General features: G+C 38.1%; 1 protein-coding gene and 1 pseudogene across 1 annotated transcript; both read right to left on the reverse strand.

Moving 5' to 3' along the window:
• Positions 1-6,020: 6,020 nt before the first annotated feature.
• Positions 6,021-17,147, reverse strand: OSTC (oligosaccharyltransferase complex non-catalytic subunit). The gene is made up of 4 exons (XM_055342555.1): positions 16,954-17,147; positions 13,265-13,358; positions 11,065-11,262; positions 6,021-6,585 (listed from the first exon to the last, which is right to left on the reverse strand). Exons 1-4 carry the CDS (start codon positions 17,090-17,092, stop codon positions 6,567-6,569), a joined length of 450 nt encoding a protein of 149 aa, XP_055198530.1. The 5' UTR covers positions 17,093-17,147; the 3' UTR covers positions 6,021-6,566.
• A 1,358-nt stretch (positions 17,148-18,505) lies between these two features.
• LOC129521268 (small nucleolar RNA U3) lies at positions 18,506-18,594 on the reverse strand (annotated as a pseudogene).
• Between the last annotated feature and the right edge of the window lie 1,992 nt (positions 18,595-20,586).

Raw genomic sequence — 20,586 nt, forward strand, 5'->3', positions numbered from 1 at the left:
CAAAACTAAATGATATAATAGTTACACAAATGTGTATTTTTTTTAAAGTAAAGAAGTGATAAACACAAAATTCATAGCAATGGATACCTCTAGAGGGGAGACATAGGATTGGATAAGGATAGAATACAAAGATAGACTCAGTGGTATTGGTAATATTTTAATGCTTATGTTGGGTTATGGGTTCTCAGGACTTTGTTCATTTTATAATGCTGCTCAGTTTACATGTCTGTTTCATATATTCCTTTGATTATAGTATATATTATATAATAAAATGTTAACATGAAAAATGACATGAATCAAGCTTTATGGGGGAAACAAAAAAAATGTAAGATATCAAAACCACAACCTCATCAAATTAATGATCTGAGTGTTTTTCCATGGTCTAGTCCTTTTTGAAAGTTTCTTCTGTCATATTTTTTAACTTGAAAGTTTTCTTAAATTGGTTCTTAATCTATCTACAGGTTATGTACTTCAGGTTTATGAGCTTCCTGAAATAACAGGCAAAAGTGTGTGTGTGTGTGTGTGTGTGTGTGTGTGTGTGTGTGTGTGTGTGTTTTGGAGGGGGTGGGAGGGAGGAAAGAGTCCATTCTCTTGGCAAAACTATCTAGAGATAAGCAGTGTGCAGTAGCTAAGGGAATGGATTTGGGAAGCAGGAAAACTTGGGTTCGAATGTTGGATTAAATATTCTTTAGTGTGTGATCTTGGTCTAGTTGCTTATCTCTGAGATTTGATTCCCATATCTATAAAATGAGGATAATAATCCCCATCTCACAGTGGTACAAGTAAAACAGTATAAAGAGTTTGGCACAGTGCCTGATATAGAACGTGTATGCTTTATTACTTTTTATTATAATTTTAATGTGATCCTCAACTGGTCCATGACCCAAAAGATTGAGCAGCATTCTTAGAAGAAATAATTTACCTTGATCCTGTATATTTAGCATTCACTTATCCATTATAAATGAGTAAAATGCATAGGAGCTAAATTTGTTCACTGTAACAAACAAGCACAGTATTAGATTCTGGGGATAAGAGCTCGCTTTCAAAAGAACTTGATTTTAAAGACCTTTTTATCTAAATATAATGTTCATAAAGTACACAAATCCTAAGCGTACAGCTCAATTCATTTTCCCAAAGTGTCCACTCCCTACAACATGGGGCCCAGATCCAGAAATGACATTAGCAGCAACCCAGGCAGCTCCCCTTGCCTCCCCTCTGGTCACTACCCCACTTCTCTAGGCAACCTCTATTCTGACTTCTACCATCAGGGGAGACACTGACTTTTAAAATGAATTAGGGGTTCCTGGGTGGCTCAGTTGGTTAGCGTCTGCCTTTGGCTCAGGTCATGATCTCAGGGTCCTGGGATCGAGCCCCACATTGGGGTCCCTCTGCCAGCAGTTCCCCTGCTTGTTCTGCTGTCAAGTAAATAAATATTTTTAAAAATAAAACAATGAACTAGAATATAGGATGAAATGTATAGGATGTCCTAGTGGAAAAGTATGTGAGATTTAGAGCTAGGCACACTTTAGTTCCATGCCAGCTGATCCCCGTGAAATGGAGACAGTACTATTTACTAGACTGAACTGTTGTAAGGATTGGGAATAATATGGATCAAAGACCCAGCATGGTACCTCCCCTCGCTGACTCAGCCTATTTCTTCTTAAGACATTAAAAGACCCAGAAGATAGTTGGGGTCCTCATTACCCCTTAAATGAGATAATAGATGCAAGGGCACTTTGAAAAGTTGAACTGTGTTATACAAATATAAAGTGTTATGTGAAAAGATACAGCATGACATGTGCTCTCTGGGCTTAAAGTTGTTAGATAATTTCCTGTCATCTCAGTTAAAATAGTACAACAGTTCTGGGGACTCGGAATTACAGCTGTTCCAACCTATTAACCTGGTCAGACCTTGAGTGCTCTATGTTTAGACTGGCGCCCACACTCTGCTGTCAAGCGAAAACCCTTTTTCTGAGGTGGAGCGACTGCCAACATAAGCACTTAATGGCATATATGAAGGTTCATCCTCATCAGGACATGCCTGAAGAAATGGACTTTATGAAGAGGCGACACCATCTATTAAGCAAAGGCAGCTCCTTGGCCTTCAGTGGAGTAGTGGCGTCATGCTGCCTGCTGCGTGGAATTATTTCCACCCTGAAATGAATACAACGTAAGTCGTAAAAACAATTTTTTAAATGGACATAAAACTAAAAGCAGACATTCCATGCTTCAATTATATTTATCACACGTGCCTATGTGTGCACATTTCCACCGCTCCTATCCCCAGGGAGGAGAATGCATAATCATGCATTAAATAAAACTACAGAGTGTGAAGGAAAAATAACTAAAGTACAGACCTAACATTTCTAGAGCACCTGATATGTTCCAGAGGCTGTGCATAATCTCATTTAATTCTCAGAACATTCCTATAAGGGAGGTATTGCTATCTTTATTTTACTAAGAAGAAAATGAGGCTCAGAGATTCTAGGTAACTTGTCCATGGTGACACAGCTGGTAACTGGCAGAGCAGAAATATGAATCCAAATCTGACTTGATCCCATGTCTGAGCTCCTAATAATTCATGGTATTGTCCATCAAGATCCATAGTAACCATTGTAGAAGCTCTGATAATTAACAAAACTTACGAGATGTAGCCACCAAAATGGCTATGTCAATCTAAGAACCCCAAAAGCTGTACATAATCTTTCAGAGAACTTAAAGGAATATAAACAACTTAGAGTGTAATGAGAGAACAGTGATCCTAAAGGAACCAGATCCCATGTTTCTGAGCCTGAAAACTGGTAATGGTATACCTGAAAAATTGGAGGCTCCTAAGAGTTTTAATATTTGAACTGCTGGCTGTCATTATGTAGTACTGTTAGATATGCCTTGGTATGACACAAGCAGTAGACCTGAAACTAAAGCAAACCAGAAGATAGCTTTCTAAAAGACAAAGAGGTCTGAGGGTGGCTCAGCTGGTTAAACATCTGACTCTTGATTTTGGTTCAGGTCATGACCTCAGGATTGTGGACAGAGTCTCATCCCAGGTTCATGCACTGGACTTGGAGCCTGCTTAAGATTTTCTCTCTTTCTCTCCCTCTGCCCCTTCCCATCCCCCCTCCCATCTCCCTCTCTTCCCCTCTCTAAAAAAGAGAGATCTGAAAATGGAATGGGCTGCCTTGAGAGGTAAAAAGATTCCCATCAATGGCGGTTTCAACGTAAATTATAGGACAACTCATCACAGATAATGAAATTAGGACTTGAATTGCTTCACGTAACTTATAACAAATTATATGAACTAAACTCCATAGATGTGGTAACAACTGGATTTTGGACAACCTTGCAAAGAGGCAGCTAGTCAACTGGGTGCCATGGGGCTAGGACTAGGGCAGGGAAGACTGGCCAAAGATGAGGGAAGAGGTAGGGTTTCCATTGAAAGAGATGCCCTTTAAAAAAAAAAATCACTGAATCAAGTAAATTCAATCAAGTAAATTTCCTCTAGCTGAAGCTAGTGTCATGATCAAGATAGGTTGGCAGGCAGGATTCCCACCACTTTGAACTAAAGTAATAGAAGTGACCGGTTTTATAGAGAAAAGCATGAAGCAGATACATCATGGAATATGTCAGAAATAAACAGGAGTCTTTATAGCAGTATATCCTCAATTCTGGTATGCCTAATGCAAAGCAGTTTCCATGTCTCGAGTATCATGATACTCTAGCATCCTGACAAATTACTTTTGCTTCAAGTAGCCTGATTTTCTCTCACTTATAATTAAGAGTCTTAGTAAGTACGTACTTAGTATATTGTACATTAAGCAAAACAAGGAAAAACAAATAGAAGAGGTTTGGGGAAAGTATTTGTATTTGAGACTTTTAGGCCCATTGTTCCAACAAATTAAGCCTTTCCTCATCCCAACTCTAGGTGTAACTGCTCATCCCATGTGCTCCTATTAGCAGAGAGAATTGGCCAACTTGTGTATGCTCACTAGATTATAAATTTCACATTAACAAAGCTTTTATTTTTATTGAACCCCTCATTTTTTATATAACTCTTCACTGAAGACACAGGCAGAGGGAGAAGCAGGCTCCATGCAGGGAGCCCGACATGGGAGTCGACCCCGGGTCTCCAGGATCACACCCTGGGCTGAAGGCAGCATTAAACCGCTGAGCCGGGATCCCTGGGTGGCGCAGTGGTTTGGCGCCTGCCTTTGGCCCAGGGTGCGATCCTGGAGACCCGGGATCGAATCCCACGTCGGGCTCCCGACGCATGGAGCCTGCTTCTCCCCTCTGCCTGTGTCTCTGCCTCTCTCTCTCTCTCTGTATGACTATCATAAAAAAACAAAAACAAAAAAAACAACAACAACAACAAAAAAAAACGCTGAGCCACCCGGGCTGCCCTATACAGATCCCTTTGACCAACTCACTGCCCAGCTACAAGGTGTGGGGCTAGGTGACAGCCTCCAGTTGTTGGCTCTGTCAGGGTTCACATCTCAGCTTTCTAGCCAAGATCCTGCTAATCTCAAGGTGGCCTTGGGCCGAAGACCCGGCAGTGATACAAGGAGCTAGCCATTTCTACCTAACTCCTCCAACAGGCAGTCTCCACAGTCTCCACTCTGGAGTTCCCCATCAGACTGATAGCTACCTTGTCAGCTCTGTGCCACCAAACGCCAGCCTCCCCTGCTTATTAGCCTTGCATGCCTGCTTTACCCCTCATTGGACCATTCTGCACTTCTCCCTCCATGTTAGCATCAACTCCTGGAGAGCCCTGTGGTAAAATCAGACTATTTTGTTTCCAATTTAGCCTATTAATTTAGTTCTTTCTCATTTGCTTAACCTCTGCTGTTAATGATAATGCTTGAAAGGCTTTCCATCAGACTGTGCCATTTTAGTATTAGTGTCCCCAGAAGCATTTTAAGTCCAGGATAAGACAAGATTTTTTTCTTCACATAATACCATGCAACTTTACTGCAGTTATTTAAATATATTTCATTGTATTTAGTAAATATGCATTTATTTTATTATAAAAACAAAACCTTTGGAGCAGAGACAAAAACAAAAAAACAAAAAACCCAACCTTAATAGTGCCATCTTGTGGTATTTAGCAGGAACTGTTCACTACTCAATTGCTGAGGAACAGGGCTTTTAAAGTCTTAACACCTGTCCATCTAGTTTAACCAAGGTTTTAAAATACGGCCAAATAACAAAAAATACAATTAAATTTAAATCAAGCTTTTAAACTTGGTGAGAATATACAGGTTTTGTTTTCCCTTTTCAGAGCCTTGAGGTAGAACAACCTCCTCTCTCCACATCTCTCATCACAGTAGTACAGACTATTAATTTTGTGGTATTTATCAGCATCTAACATTTCATAACTGTTTTCTATCTTTTGTTTATCTAGCTTTCCTACAAGAACATAAGCTCTGTAAAAACAGAACCTTTATCCGTCATAATCTTCAGTGCCACTTGGCATATAATAGGTACTTAAAATTTTTTGAATCAATCTTCTTTCTAATAAGTGGACACATAAAAATCAGCCCTGGAATTAGAAAAAAAAAAAAAATCACCTGAGAGATAACTTTCCTGTAAACTTAAAGATTTTGGGATAAGAACTAACGGAGCCACCAGAGAAGTGATGTTCACAGCCAGTAAGGGAGATCCAAAAGGCCTGGTTAGAAGAAATTAGGCAAAACCAGACTGGTATAGAAAGGTTTTTGTGTTAATTACTGAAAATGAATGTCTGAAGGGAGTTTTCATCTCACATAACCACATTTCCAACAACTCTGACATAGATAGGCAGCCCGTGCTTGAATACTTACAGGCATACAGAATTGTGACCTCACAAGACCACCAGTCAACTACACTGTGAGACCTTAGACCTACTAACAGCAGCTTAAGAGTCACAAGAATGAATAATTCTAGACCGAAGTTCCTATCACCAGTTAATTCAATCACATATATAAGTGGCCTTCTTGGCACAGTGGGTAGCATGTCAGTCTCATAAAAGACAAATATAAAAGATATTAATTAGAAAATTATTTATTTCTGCTCCTTTCATACATCTTATTGTGCAGAAACAGTCTCACACATATCTGAATAATGTACTGTCACACTGTTTAAAGGCAAAGCACCATAGGTAAAGCTGATCAGAGTTCTCAGCTTATGGGATCTTGCTTCCTGATTTTACATTAATTTTTGAAAGTAAGAAATGTCATCTCCACAAAATGTTAAGGGGGCTGTAAGAAATAATCACTTTATTCAATATTATAGTTGTGGAAATGGGAGTATATTTTCTTTAAGAAATGAAAAACTAAGAAGAAAATGCCACTAAACATCATTGGTGTGTCAGTACAGGCCAGCAGGAGAAATACTGTGAGAAATTTGTCTCTTTGATACCAAGAAGACATTCTAGTTCAAGCTTTAATATGATTCCTATTTCTCACGAGATGCTTCTTTTCTGCTGCTTCACTCTTTTTCCATATTTCACATCAGAGGATTGGTACAGCCTTTAAAACTTCATTAACAGGAGCAAATCCAATATCCACGGATTTCTTGTCAAAAGGCATTTTTTAACCCATCAGGTAGCCCCTGTAGGAATAAAATTCATAAACATAAAAAGTGAAAAGTAAGCAACATTTCAAAGCGCCCAAGTTTTATGATGAATCAAATGACAATCTGAAAATATAATTGTGTGATTTCTTATGGTTTTATTTCGTATCTTACCTCCCTAATAAATATACACATTACTAGGCTTCAGTTCCATTCCCCCTTCCTTTTAAGGATAGAGTTACAAACCAACATGTCCCAAACCCACAAGTAGATGAAAAGAGACTCACAAATCAGCAAGGGCAGTTAAAAAGCTAAGCCATCAACCAGGACTGATTTAAAGTGCAAGCACGCAGCTAGGTTATCTATTTCCCCAAATCACAGAATTAACAACAAAATGAAGGGGAAGGAAAGAAAAGAACAACAGGCATACGATAGTAGCAAGGAGAAATAGCAGGTGACACTAAGGAAATCAACTAAAAAACTGAAAAGTGTTGCTGTGTCTAATTAAGTACACATGTAAAAGGACCCTAAGTCAAGAAGGAAAAATCAGGCTTAATGTTCAGTGTCCAGCAATGAATAGTTATCAAATAATAAATATTTACTAAATACAAATGTTACAGGAACAATAAAACAAACACTTTAAAAAGTGGCCTATCAAAAAGGATTAAGTTTTTTTAGTACATGTAGAATTTCAATTATACAGAAAAATCAGGTATTTGCATTCTCCTAGTCCCTATATGACATTAAGTAAAGTGTCATTATTTTCTTACATTTATTTTTCATTCCCCCGCCCTTTAGAATTTCTTCTCTGAACTGATCCTATGATCTTAGGACCTATGCAGGAGCACCCTAGCTTTTCTCATCAAGTTTAACAAACACTACCTCAGACTGCTAAAAAGGCAATTTTTGCCACTCTGACTGAAACAGGCCTTTTGGGGGTGCCTGGCTGACTCAGTCAGTTAAGCATCCAGAAATTGGTTTCAGCTCAAGTCTTGATCTTAAGGTTGTGGGATTACCCTGAGTCTCGGGCTCACGCTCAGCATGGAATGTGCTTGAGAATCTCTCTCCTTCTCTGTCCTTCCCCCCTCTCTCTCAAATGAATAAATAAATCTTTAAAAATAAATAAACAGAAAATAAAATAGGCCTTTTGTCCTCATTTGCATAATATCTATTCAACAGACTATTTATATAGCTTTATAACAGCCTTGCCTAAAAGTGGAAACCTATTCCTCTACTCCCAACCACTTTGCCTAATTTTAGGACATCATATCACGACATAGCATGCCATATTTAATTTCTTTAATTTTTACAATTCTGTGTTTAGATCAAAACTACCCTAATAGTGAAAAATAAAGAGAATCGAATGACCACACTTTTCAGAAGAACCAAGTACAAATTTGTACCAAAGTGCTCCACCCAGTATCCAAATGTTATTTCTTTAAACCTGTGCACATTTTTTTTTTAATTTTATTTTTATTTTATGATAGTCACAGAGAGAGAGAGAGAGAGAGGCAGAGACACAGGCAGAGGGAGAAGCAGGCTCCATGCACCGGGAGCCCAATATGGGATTCGATCCCGGGTCTCCAGGATCGCGCCCTGGGCCAAAGGCAGGCGCCAAACTGCTGCGCCACCCAGGGATCCCCCTGTGCACATTTTTTAAAAAAAGAGTTTTATTTATTTATTCATGAGAGACAGAGAGAGAGGCAGAGACACAGACAGAGGAGAAGCAGGCTCTTCGCAGGGAGCCCGATGTGGGACTCGATCTCGTGACTGGGATCATGCCCTGAGCCAAAGGCAGATACTCAACCGCTGAGCCACCCAGGTGTCCCAAACCTGTGCATATTTAAAAGGTACCTAACACACACACAATTCCACATAGATTATCTTATGAATTACATTAGAAAAATTTTATTTTCAAAATGAAAACTGCTTTTCTGTAACTTTGTATTAGTACCATAAAAATATTAGGCACTAAAATTTGATTTTTCATTTTAAATGTACTGTCGTATATGCAAATAGTCAACCGTCATTCATTTTATTAGTGTCCATGATTCTACAAAAGACAAGGCATCAAATAAAGCCAGGCTTTGATTTGTAAAATTGTATCTGTAGGGGAGACATTAGGTCTCTAAAAAAGCATAAATCAGAAAATATAAAACTGATAGTACCAATTCATTCCTATTGTTTCTTCCTTTTTAAAGATTCCTCTTATTAAAGGTATCAAACTTTTTGTGAAAGACTTCAACCCTGGATGTTATAATGATGAAATCTTATAGCATAGCCACCCTTTATCTCCGATGCTAGCAACTTATTTGGTTTGAAAACACACTTGGTTACTGGTGTTTTTTAATGTCTTTTTGTTATTGTTGTTCCACTTATTATGCATCAAATTATTTATATATGTTGAAACATCAAAGATAACTTATGTGCAAGAAGACAGACATATCCCCTTCTTGCTGGTGGTACTAACCACGGTCCTATTGAGTGTAACACCAAGGCCCACAGACATGGCTCATCACCTTTTTGGGGGCTTGCAAATATTCGAGAAAATACAATACTGTTGCTTCCCTTTCTTTTCTAAAGTTGTCCATTGTTTCTTGCCACTCCACACCCAAAGTACCAGGCTTTAGGAGGTGCAGATGAGAAATCATATCAAACAAGAAACCGTAAGTTCCTTCCTCTTAAAAATTTAAATCCTAGATTTAGCTGCATGATAATTTACAGGAAGAAATAGTTACCTGTTTAGATCACTGTTCTGTTTGGATTAAATCTAAATATAATTTACATCTGGAAGATTATATTAAAGGGGAATATACCCTATTTCCTATTGTTCACTTAGCAATTTGTAGACGCTGGTCTACAAATGGGGACAAGAAGACAAATACTGACATAAATAATGGAAACCGTAAGATGGAGGTAATCCAGGGAGTTAAGCACTTTCTACATCTTCTAAAAGCAGTAGATAGCTCTATTATCCTACAAGTCAAATGCCTGAGCTATAAAGAAAAGCACTCATATGCCTAAGGAGAGGACCTAAAACCGTAAGGAAGAATGAGAAGCTTGGTAGAATAAAAATAAATCTGGTTCTATGGGCAAAACCAGCCCACTCCTGTTCTGCTCTATGCCTCCAAAGGGTGCATGTGTTTTGGTTAACTTGTAGTAGCCTTTTGAACTCTCTGGGAGCCTCCCCATCTCTTGTTTTGCTATGGAAAATTTCAGCCTCTTCCACGCCAATACACCTTTTCCAATAGGGGCAGAAAAAAAAGAGAAACAAAAAGAGGACGCTGAAGTACCTAATTCTTCATACAATTTAGCCAAAGGCCAAAACTATTTTCCCCAGACAAAAATAAGAGCCACCAGTAAAGGAGTCTGAAGGAACTTTACGGCCACAGATATTCAGCTGATAAAGAACACTGCTCTCTTTTCCCACCCTGCTAAGATGCGACCATAACTGCAGGATAAGTACTTCTGACGTTCCAGGGGAAGTCTGCCCATTCCACTTCAGATGTGTTACAGACCAGACCATGGACACGTGCAGCCACAGAACAGGTGAACTGTGAAACTCATACACATTCCTACATTCCCCTTTAATGTCTCTTATAATAAAATTAAGGGAGTATCAGTTCTAAGAAATCAGTATAGTTGACACTTGATGTTTAACATATTCCCTAAGAAATGAATTTACTAAGAGCCAATTTTTGTATGGTATGTCTGCCCAAAGTTCCTGCAGTTACTAATACATCCATAGGTGAAATCAGAATATAGGGAAATGTGATCAGACTTGTCCACATTTCAAATTAACAATCTCAAATGGAATTATAAAAATTGACATAAAATCAATTTGTTTTTGTTCTAAAGGTATTGTATATTTTCTGAAACAGAGTGATCTAATATATATATATTTATATTATATATTAATAATAATATATTATTATATTATATAATAATATAATATATATATTTATATTATATATATATATTTTCTGAAACAGAGTGATCTAATATATATAGATATAGATATAGATATAGATATAGATATAGATATAGATATTAGGCCTGGAAACATAAATTCCTTCCCTTAAAAATTTAAATCCTAGAATTAGATATATATATGAAATCCTTTTCCTGTATTTTTGGAGAGGTAGTAACTCCCTTCCTGTCCAAGGCTTAATGGGTTTTCCTCATATCAGTATTCAAAGAGCACAAATAATTAATGCCTTGAAAATACTCCCTACTATCACTATTACTACTGGAATTCCGAATGTTATAGATTAACCAAAAAGTAATTTAAAGAAACAATATCTCCAGTCAGTGGTCAGTGATATTATAGCAAAATAACAGTATGGAGATAATACTCAGAAAGAAATACCGGTCTCAATTTTACTATTAACCATAGCTATAACCTTGAGCAAGTCACAAATATTAAATCTCCCATGATTTCATGTGATCCAAGTAATTATTTTACCAACTTGCAATGGAAGTTAAATTATGGACTATACAAAGTTCTTAATAACTTACGGCAGTTTCATTCTCATGAATACTCTAGCCATGAAAAAACTCAATAGGACACAGACGAAACCAATGAAGAGAAGAAGAAATCTATTGAGTTTTGGAATGTTTGGTGCATTCGATCGGTCCAGGATTATGAAACCTAAACCTCCCATTGTAAACAGGAAGCTGGATGCAAGTCCTTCCATAATATATTGTCCATTTACTCTGAAAAAGAAAGACCACAGCAAAACAATAAATGAAAATTCCCAGAAAAATAAAACTTGTTTTTAGATTGAAATTCCTATTTCTGCTAAAATATTTTGGTGCTAATTTTTTATTCTTACCCTTACAACTATTTAATCAAATTTCTGTCTATTTGTGTCAACAAAATTTATTGAGGGCCTATTACATATCAAGCACGATTCTATGTCCTGGGGATGCAACAACGAAAATCTGTGTCTTCATGGAGCTTTTGTTCAAAAAGTTTTAAAGCCTCAACTAATACAACTGTCTATGTAAAATTAATGCTGAGATTTTATTAGCTTAAAAAGCCAGTGTATGTATATGAACCCTTTACCCAGAACTTTTGTTTAGCTTTTAAAAATTATGGTATTTAAATTTCCATTATCAATTTCATATTTTGAATTGGTTAGAAATTTGTTTTTGGGGGGGGGGTTAGAAATGTTTCTAGAAGTTTTATAAGAATTAATAAACCTGGGGCAGCCCCGGTGGCGCAGCGGTTTAGTCCCTCCTGCAGCCTGGGGTGTGATCCTGGAGACCCTGGATCGAGTCCCATGTCAGGCTCTCTGCATGGAGCCTGCTTCTCCTTCTGCCTGTGTCTCTGCCTCTCATTCTCTCTCTGTCTCTATGAATAAATAAATAAAATCTTAAAAAAAAAAAAAGAATTAATAAACCTCTCGGGGGGCCTTGGTGGCTCAGCTGATTAAGCATCCAACTCAGGTCATGATCTCATGGGTTATCTCGGATCGAGCCCTACATGGGGCCCCACACTCAGCAGAGTCTGCTTGAAGATTCTCTCCCTCTACCTGCCTCACTTACGTGTGTGCATGCACGCAAATATTGAAAAATCAATCAATAAAGGGAAAATTTTTAAAGTGCATACATGTGCTAAGATCGATAAATAAATCTTTTTTAAAAAATAAATAAACCTCTTGTTTCAAAAAGAAAATTTTAAAAGCAAGCATTTTTACCTAGGGCTTCATGAATCCCACAAGGATCTCTAAAAATCTATAAATCATTAAAATTCTATATAAACTTTTTATATATGTGTATCCAATTTTTCTGGGAATAGAGAGCTTTGAAAAGTGTGAGCTCACGGATCCCCAAAGAGCAAATTCCTCTGTTAAAGGGATAATTTATACATAGGTATATGTAACAAAGGTATGTATTTTTTGTTAGCTAATTGCGTTAAGTGAAAACACAATATATGCACTAGGCTCAAAATCCCAACCGTGCCAATGATGGCACTATGAAGGGTTCCCCTACCAAGATCTCCTATCATCTAGATTCCCTCTACTCCTGGAGAATCACAATAATCTTTTCAGGAATACTCTACGCATGGGATAGCATTAAAATAAGTGTAAATGCAAATATATAGCTATGTTTGGCAGGCAGTTACCAAGTGGATTTTAGAAAGCAATACGATAAGCACTGCTCTGATGAACCAAACCACACTGCAATGGTGTTTCGGTACTGAAATGAAACATCCAAGTCTCAAAAAGTTATTTTATCTAAGAATATAGCCTGGGGATCCACAGATTTTTTTTTTTTCTTAAATGGCCAGATAGTACATGTCTTAGGCTTGCAGGCCACATGGTTTGTGTCACACTTACCACTGTAGCTTGAAAGCAGCCACAGACAGTATATATAAATAAATGGGTATGCCTCATTCCAATAAAACATTACTTACAAATAAACAGGTACACGCAGTTTGTTGATCCCCAGAACAGTCTAAATGTACTTATACCAACATCTTCTTTCAAATAAGTGATCGTGTAAATCACTGTCAAGTATTTTATTTCCTATATTTCCTAATACAAGTAACATACTTGTAATCTTGCCCACTTCCTGCCATCTCTGAATCTAGCATTTTAAAACAGCTATTATCTAAATGCAGATGATCCATAGGTTTCACTGTATTTTTAAAAAACACTCATACCCCAGCAACCTTCCTTCCCACCAAATCATTCAGAAAGGTAACTGTTACCTGTAGGCCAAGAAAGCTACTGGTCTTTGATGTCCATGTTCATCAGTCATAGAACCAACACTTGGAGGTTCAACAATAACATCATAAATTATTCCTACATGAAAGACAAGAGTATAGATAAGACTGGATTCCTAACTTTTAAAAAGGATCAGAATTTTGTTTTGTCTCTAAAGGTTCATTTATATTTAAATAGGACTGCTGTGATATACTATCATAATCAAGTGAAGCCCAGCTACTTTCCTAAACTTTAGATAAACCATTCAAAAATTCAACTCACTATTTTAAAATATTATGTCTAAAAGAGATATTTCATAAAAGAAATTCATTCAGTAACTGTTTCTAATACTCAAGAACTACTCCACAATAAAGATTTAATATTAAAGGCTATATTTTAGTTCAAGAAAATATTCCATATATGCTTGGATGTTTCTATCAATTGAGAGGTAACCAGAGAAATTTTCTTGCTTATATATAAAAGGAGACATTTTTAAATCATACCAATAGGCAGACAAGCAATTCTAGAGATTTGTGTTCATTAATGTTATGCCCATCACTTAAGTCACGATGTCACTATGATTATTAGTACTAATGTCCATCAACATTGTTTTTCCAATCTCCCACAGCCAACATCTATTCTTCACCTTTTCTACCATTCTCCAAAACATCATTTCCAGCTTTTCTTAAGCATAGTAAGACTGTCTCTCCCTCACCCTTGGCTAACAAACCAATCACATAGGAATTCCGACAAACTGGCATCTGCATCCATCCTTACCTTCCTTCCTTCCAGCTACAAGAAAGAGTCCCTCCTCCTATCAAAGTGGGATTCCTTCTGCAATTATCAGGACTCCTTACCCTACTGCCTTGTCAGAGACTTTGATTGTTGGCTATCTCCCTGCCTATATTTTCAATCTCTCCTTTCCCACATCCTCCTTCCCTTGACTCCAGACCCTCCTAGTTAACATCCTATTTCTATGCTTCCTTTTTGAAACAAAGTCAGACTTCCTTCTGTGAAAAAAAAAATAGCAAACTTTTCTCCCCTTCCTCACTTAGCCTTCATTCTTCAGCTCACTCCAACCTAGCATCAGCTGCCAATAATCTCTATGTTGCCAAATTCAACAGACATTTTTTAGTTATCTTAGGAGGCTTCCCAGTGCCACTAAATCCAGTTTACTAAATCCATTTTTTGGGGGGGGAAACTGGTTTTTGTGACACTCCTATCCATGTTTTGTTACATCTCTAGCAGGGTCTCCTCTCCACTAAACATTGGGCATGCCTCAGGGTTGATCCACTGTCCTCTTTTTCTACATTCTCTCCCGAATTGAACTTAGCCCTTTCCAGGGTTTTCAATTCCATGTGCTAATGATTAATGATGGCCAATGTGCCAATATCTATCAAATAACATTAGCATCAGTAGAATTAGATGTAAGCTAAGAACAGAGACTTCCTCTATATTCTTCAATATCTGGCTTATGAGAAGATTTCAAAAAATATCTGTTACTAACCAACTTTCAACAAGCCTTTTTTTCTCAATTCTCTAGACTCATTATCTGCAAACTTGACATATCCCAAAGTGACCTCTTGTTCACCAATCCCCATCAAAAAACCCTACATATCTTCAATCTCAAAAAACGACCCTTCCAATCTACTCAGATGCTAAAAGATTCCTTCACACTTCATTCTCCCCAATCAATCCATACATCCAATCAATGTATCAAGACCTACTGAATCTACTTCCCAACTATCTTTCATATTTTCCTTCATCTCTGCTGCCACCAACATAGTTGTCTCAATTAACTACAAAAACCCACCTAATTGGTCTCTTGGTTCCATATTTGTTCATTCTTTTCCCTCTCCCTAGTATTTCCTTTCCTCCAATCCCAACTCCCACTATCTTCTCGTAACTTCTTGTTCTTTCCCTCCAACGAATGGAATTAATTTCTATTAATTTGTAATGGAAAAAATAATGCAGTGGAAAAACATTTAACGTGTCTCACCCAGAACATTACAAGCTTCAGGAGGGCAGCGTCTTTATGTTTCGTTAACTAGTCCCCAGTACCTAGTGCCCGGAACTTAACAGGTTCTCATTGCAGTTTACTGAATATTTCTCAACAATAAATATTATTTATTTATAGATGTACACCCACAGTTTCTAGAAGAGACTCCTTTCCAGTGGCAAAACCGATTCCTTCTATGAGATAACTCATGGCCTTAGCCACTAAAAGGTGTCCTTTGCAATCTGCTCCTGGGGTTGGAGCAGTGAATCTCCCCATTACAACAATCAACAGGAATTAAGTGGACAAAAGGAAAACTGTGAGGCTTCTGACAAAGACTCAGGCTCCAAGGGGAGGTAAGGGTTAGGAGAAAGAGACTAGCAGATGATCAAAGCAGAGGAAGACTCTATTATTATTTTTTTAAATCACATGCATTTTAAATTTCATTTGTTCAATACAGTACCTATTAATGTGCCAAGCAAGTGTTAATATTAATGCTAGGATCTATCTTACCAATATAAAAAATATTTAAAATATACCTTATGTAAATGAGTACAGATTAACTATCATTATTCTAGATTGGAGGTTAGGTGGTAGATTCAAAGATGCATTTTAGTCCCAAGCTCTTATAGTTTCAGTCTTCCCTCTTTGGTACCAACTCTTTTCACATCTACGAAAATAAAGTGTCTGTGGCTAATTCCCTTAAAAACGGAACCCCATCTTTGGCTGTCCCTAATCTGTAAAGTCTGCATTTTATAACTTCCAGTTATAAAGTATAAGTAAAGTTACTAGGCTGTCCCTAATCTGTAAAGTCTCCATTTTATAACTTCCAGATTAAGTACTCCACTTCCGAAAATCTGACAAGTACAGAAGAACCGACTTGAGTATATATATGGTGAAATCTGTGGGGCTTTGAAAGGGTGCTGGCTGGAAGACTGTGGCCCGATTGCCAACTCATCACTATACAAAACAACGCCCCGTTTTGCGACTTTTTATTTGGGGGAGAAAAAATTCAAAGAAATTAAAACAGGGTAAGACATTCTGGAGTGTTTAATGGAACTGCTATTTTCCTCTAATTCCTTACATTCTCGACTTCTGCCTTTTGAAATACAAATACCTTCTGCGAATCTAACTCCAATCTCAAACAGTGATCAAAACCGTGGACTCGGAAGATTCCAATGGTATTTATTGTTGATCGGGGGGGGGGGGGTAAAAGCAACACCTGGTCCTTAGGTGTGAGCCAACGAACCTGAGGATGCCAAGTCTCTTCCAACGTTCCAGGGACTGCAGACAAAGATAAGGTAAAAGTCCCTAGCCCCTTTTGACCAACCATGGAAGTAGAACGGACAAGACTAGTCTCCTCCAGGATCTTGGTTAAAAACAACTTACGGCGGGCGATAAAGAGAGCGACGATCTGGGCTTTAAACTATATAATCGATTCGGATCCCCAGGCTCAGAGGCTGGAGGTGCGGGAAGGCAACGGGCGTGACAACCGTGAGAACGAGTGGCCTCTCGGCATACGCACCGGGGCGGGAGGGCAAATAAATACTTGAGACCCCAGAAGTTCCCTCCACCCTCCGAAAAGATCGAGAGCACAGTGATGCTTCCCCCGGGGCTGAGAGCGGGACAGACTCCCTCCGGGGCGGGCCGGCTCTCCGCGTCTCAGCGCCTCTCGGGCCCGAGCCAAGCCCGAGTTACCTCCGGTGATGAGGAAGTAAGACACCACCACCAGAGCGTACACCGTCATGGCCGACGGCATGTGCACCCAGGGCGGCTTCTTCAGCTTCAGGTTGGGGCATTCGAGCACTAAGAACGGGACGCGGTACAAGGTCTCCATGTTGGTGGCGGCAGAGGTTTCTCTCCCGACCTCAAGCCCCACGCGCCGCCCGGAAACAGGCCCGCCCCTCCCGGTCGACGGCGCGTGCGCGGGGAAGAGGCTGGCAGGTCCGCAACTCTAGAAGGCAGTTTTGTCTAACTATCAGAAAAAGAAGAAACTATGAAGAACAGATAAACAACGGGATTTTAAGCTATGTGATCTTAAGCTCCGCGGAACATGAATTTGAATAAGGAGCTCAAGCCTTGCCAATGATTAGGAGGATGATTTATGTACCTTCCAGGACCTGCGGGGCGTCAGACGTGGCCAAGCGGGAGAAGCAGAGGGGACCGAATCTCTCTGAGCCCCGCCCACTCGCCGGTGCTGGAAGCTGATTGGGCGCGGGCGCTCTAGGTTCCCAGAGCAGGAGGATGAATGGGAACGTTTGGAAGGGTCTGCCTTTTCTCTTTTCTTTTTTCTTTTCTTTTCTTTTCTTTTCTTTTCTTTTCTTTTCTTTTCTTTTCTTTTCTTTTCTTTTCTTTTCTTTTCTTTCCTTTCCTTTCCTTTCCTTTCCTTTTCGTCTTTTCTTTTCTTCCTTCCTTTCTTTCCTTTCTTTCTTTATTTTATTTTTTTGGGGGGGGGTCTGCATTTTCTATTAGCGGTTTTTTCAAGAGCCCGAGAAAGCCCTAGTTGCTGAACTTTTACTCCCCGATGTAGTTGTGGAGACAGTAAAAATAACGATTGCTATTAATAATTACTGAAACAATATCAAGAATTTTGAGATATCAAGTCCAGATGCGTCAAAAACCTCGAGGACGTCTCCCCGGCACGCCTAAAGCTGATACGATTTGACGTGACCAAAATACTATTTTAAATAACACGTGTTCTTCCCTCCACTTTGCTTCTCCCACAGCCATCCCTATCTTCATAAATGGTAAAATCTTTGTGACCGAAAATCTTGAAATCATCCTGGTTTCTTTCTCTTAAAACTCCCATCTCCAAAATATGAGCAATAATGAAGTGGGTTTACAGCCGAACCAGTATTTATACATAGGAAGTTTCTCTGGGTATTGCAAAGCAGAATATTTCTGACGTTCCCATAATTGTATAGCTAAGAAAAACTTTAGAACAATTAAAAATAGGTTGCCTTGAAAAAAAAATAAGGAAAAACATAGAAATGAAAAGTTTTAAGCTCCCTTTATAGCTTCAGGAGGGAAACTAACATTAATTAACCCCTGCTTGGCATATACTGTGTTAAATGATCTACACTGGTTCTTATTTAATCTTCATGACACCTCTATTAGGTAAATACTATTAAATACTATTATCATCATTTTACATATGACAAAACTGAAGCTTGAGAAGTGAGACTTAAGAAGTATAGTATAGTCTGTGATGGGATGAGACCAGAAGGCACTTGCTGTGAATGGAAATATGACTGGAGATGTTTAAGAGGAGAAGGCTACACATTCAGACAAACTTCTCTAGTAACAAACTATAGAAATGATCCCTGAAAGTATAATCTTGAGATGTTTAAGATGGGACAAGTTTAACCTTCTTCCTTTGTATTTTAGGACCAAATAATCCTATATGTGTTGTGGGGAAAAAACATAAAAACTTTAAACATATACATTTTGTAGTAAAGAATGAAACCACCTAGTCAGAGCTTCACATTCATCTCTGTATTGAATTATTACTGTCACATTTTTACTCTGTTCCAAAATGTGAGTTTGTTTCAGAAACCAATTCTTTTTTTTAAACTTTTTTTTGTTTATTTATGATAGTCACAGAGAGAGAGAGGCAAAGACACAACACAGGCAGAGGGAGAAGCAGGCTCCATGCACCGGAAGCCCAATGTGGGATTCGATCCCGGGTCTCCAGGAACGCGCCCTGGGCCAAAGGCAGGCGCCAAACCGCTGCGCCACCCAGGGATCCCTCAGAAACCAATTCATTATTATTTTTAACATCTTAAAGTCTGAAATATGTTCCAACTTGGATTTGTAATATTCTATAAGCCAAGTATTTTTTAAAAAAACCTTTTATGAATAAAAATGTATATCTGTTTTCATCTGTGTCCTAACCAAAAATATTTCTGCAGAAAATGTTTTGGTTAAACACAACATAAACTCTGTAGCTGAAAACCAAGGAAATAATTAACATAACCATGGACATTAGAGCATGATGATGTTATATATATATATAGAGAGAGAGAGAGAGATGTTCTATATTATATACAAGGAGAAGCACAAATGTTGGAAGAAACGTAGATTTAAACGTTATATACTGTAGAGTATCATTTTAAGCTATTTATACATAAAAGCAAAAATGACTAATTCTTACTATGCACAAGCAAATCTACACTCAAGGAAGAAAAGAACATAAAACTAATATCTGCAAAGATTTTCATGTTTAATGTAGAAATATTAATGAAAAGCCTTAAAATCAGGAATGGCTCCACTGGTCAAAAGAAGAAAAATCCCACAAGTATGTTTTTAACCAAATTTTAAAAAAATAGACCTACCAAGACTATTAATTCCACTGACTTTAGTTTTTTTTTTTTTTTTTTTTGCACATGTATTAGGGGGAAATTAGTAGCTTTGGGTTTTTTTTAAATCAGATAATAATATATACTTTCAGCCCAGATTCATTTACAAGGACATTTTGCAGTTGTGTTGAGGGTCTTGTGAACTATGCTCTTTCCCTCTGGGTTCTGTATAAGCATGAGTATGGTTGTTTCCCTAAGTACTTATTGAGTGGCAACTCTGTGCCAGGCAGATCTATGCCCTACATTCTAGTAAACTCTTTCTAATGCAATATTAGATTGTGAATTTTGTTGTTATCATTGTCATTATTTAAAATTTTGAAAATTAAAATTCATAAGTGAAACATAGGCACCTGCCCATTGTAGCACCAGAGATGCATGGAATAAGTTTCCTTTTATCACTGCTTTCATTGTCTCCTTCCAGAGGCAGTGAGAATGCTGGGATTAATTCTGAAATGTACAGTTGGAATAAACATACTCGGATATGGAAGATCCCCACATTGGTTTCCTGACCCATTGAGTGAGGCTCTTACTAAGGAAAGACTAAGTGGAACCAGTAGGAAAGACTAAGTGGAACCAGTAGAACTACGTTTACATACCAAAACAAAAACAGGTGACTGCAGAGATTGATGCCACCATCAAAGATTTGAAAGATGTAGAGTGGCAATTCCTACCACATCCCAATGAGTTAGCTAATTCAGTCCTTCTAAAAGAAATATGGATCTTGGAGAAAAACATCAGATTAAAATAAGTTTAATCATGTAGTGACTTCATTGGTCATGTTATTCCAATTTATTTAATGAGTAATCCAATAAACCACTAGTTTTGAGGGGCACCCAGAATAAGCAAAGCCTCTGCAACAAATCCAGCCTGCTGAGCTAACTGCTCTGTCACTTGGGCCATATGACTCAGCAGATCCAATGTCACTTGTAATGTCTGTGGCAGATAGGGTTGGTCTGTGGAGCTTTTGACAAGC

This window comes from Nyctereutes procyonoides, unplaced genomic scaffold (genome assembly GCF_905146905.1).
Source record: "Nyctereutes procyonoides isolate TBG_1078 unplaced genomic scaffold, NYPRO_anot_genome, whole genome shotgun sequence".
NCBI lineage: Eukaryota > Metazoa > Chordata > Mammalia > Carnivora > Canidae > Nyctereutes > Nyctereutes procyonoides.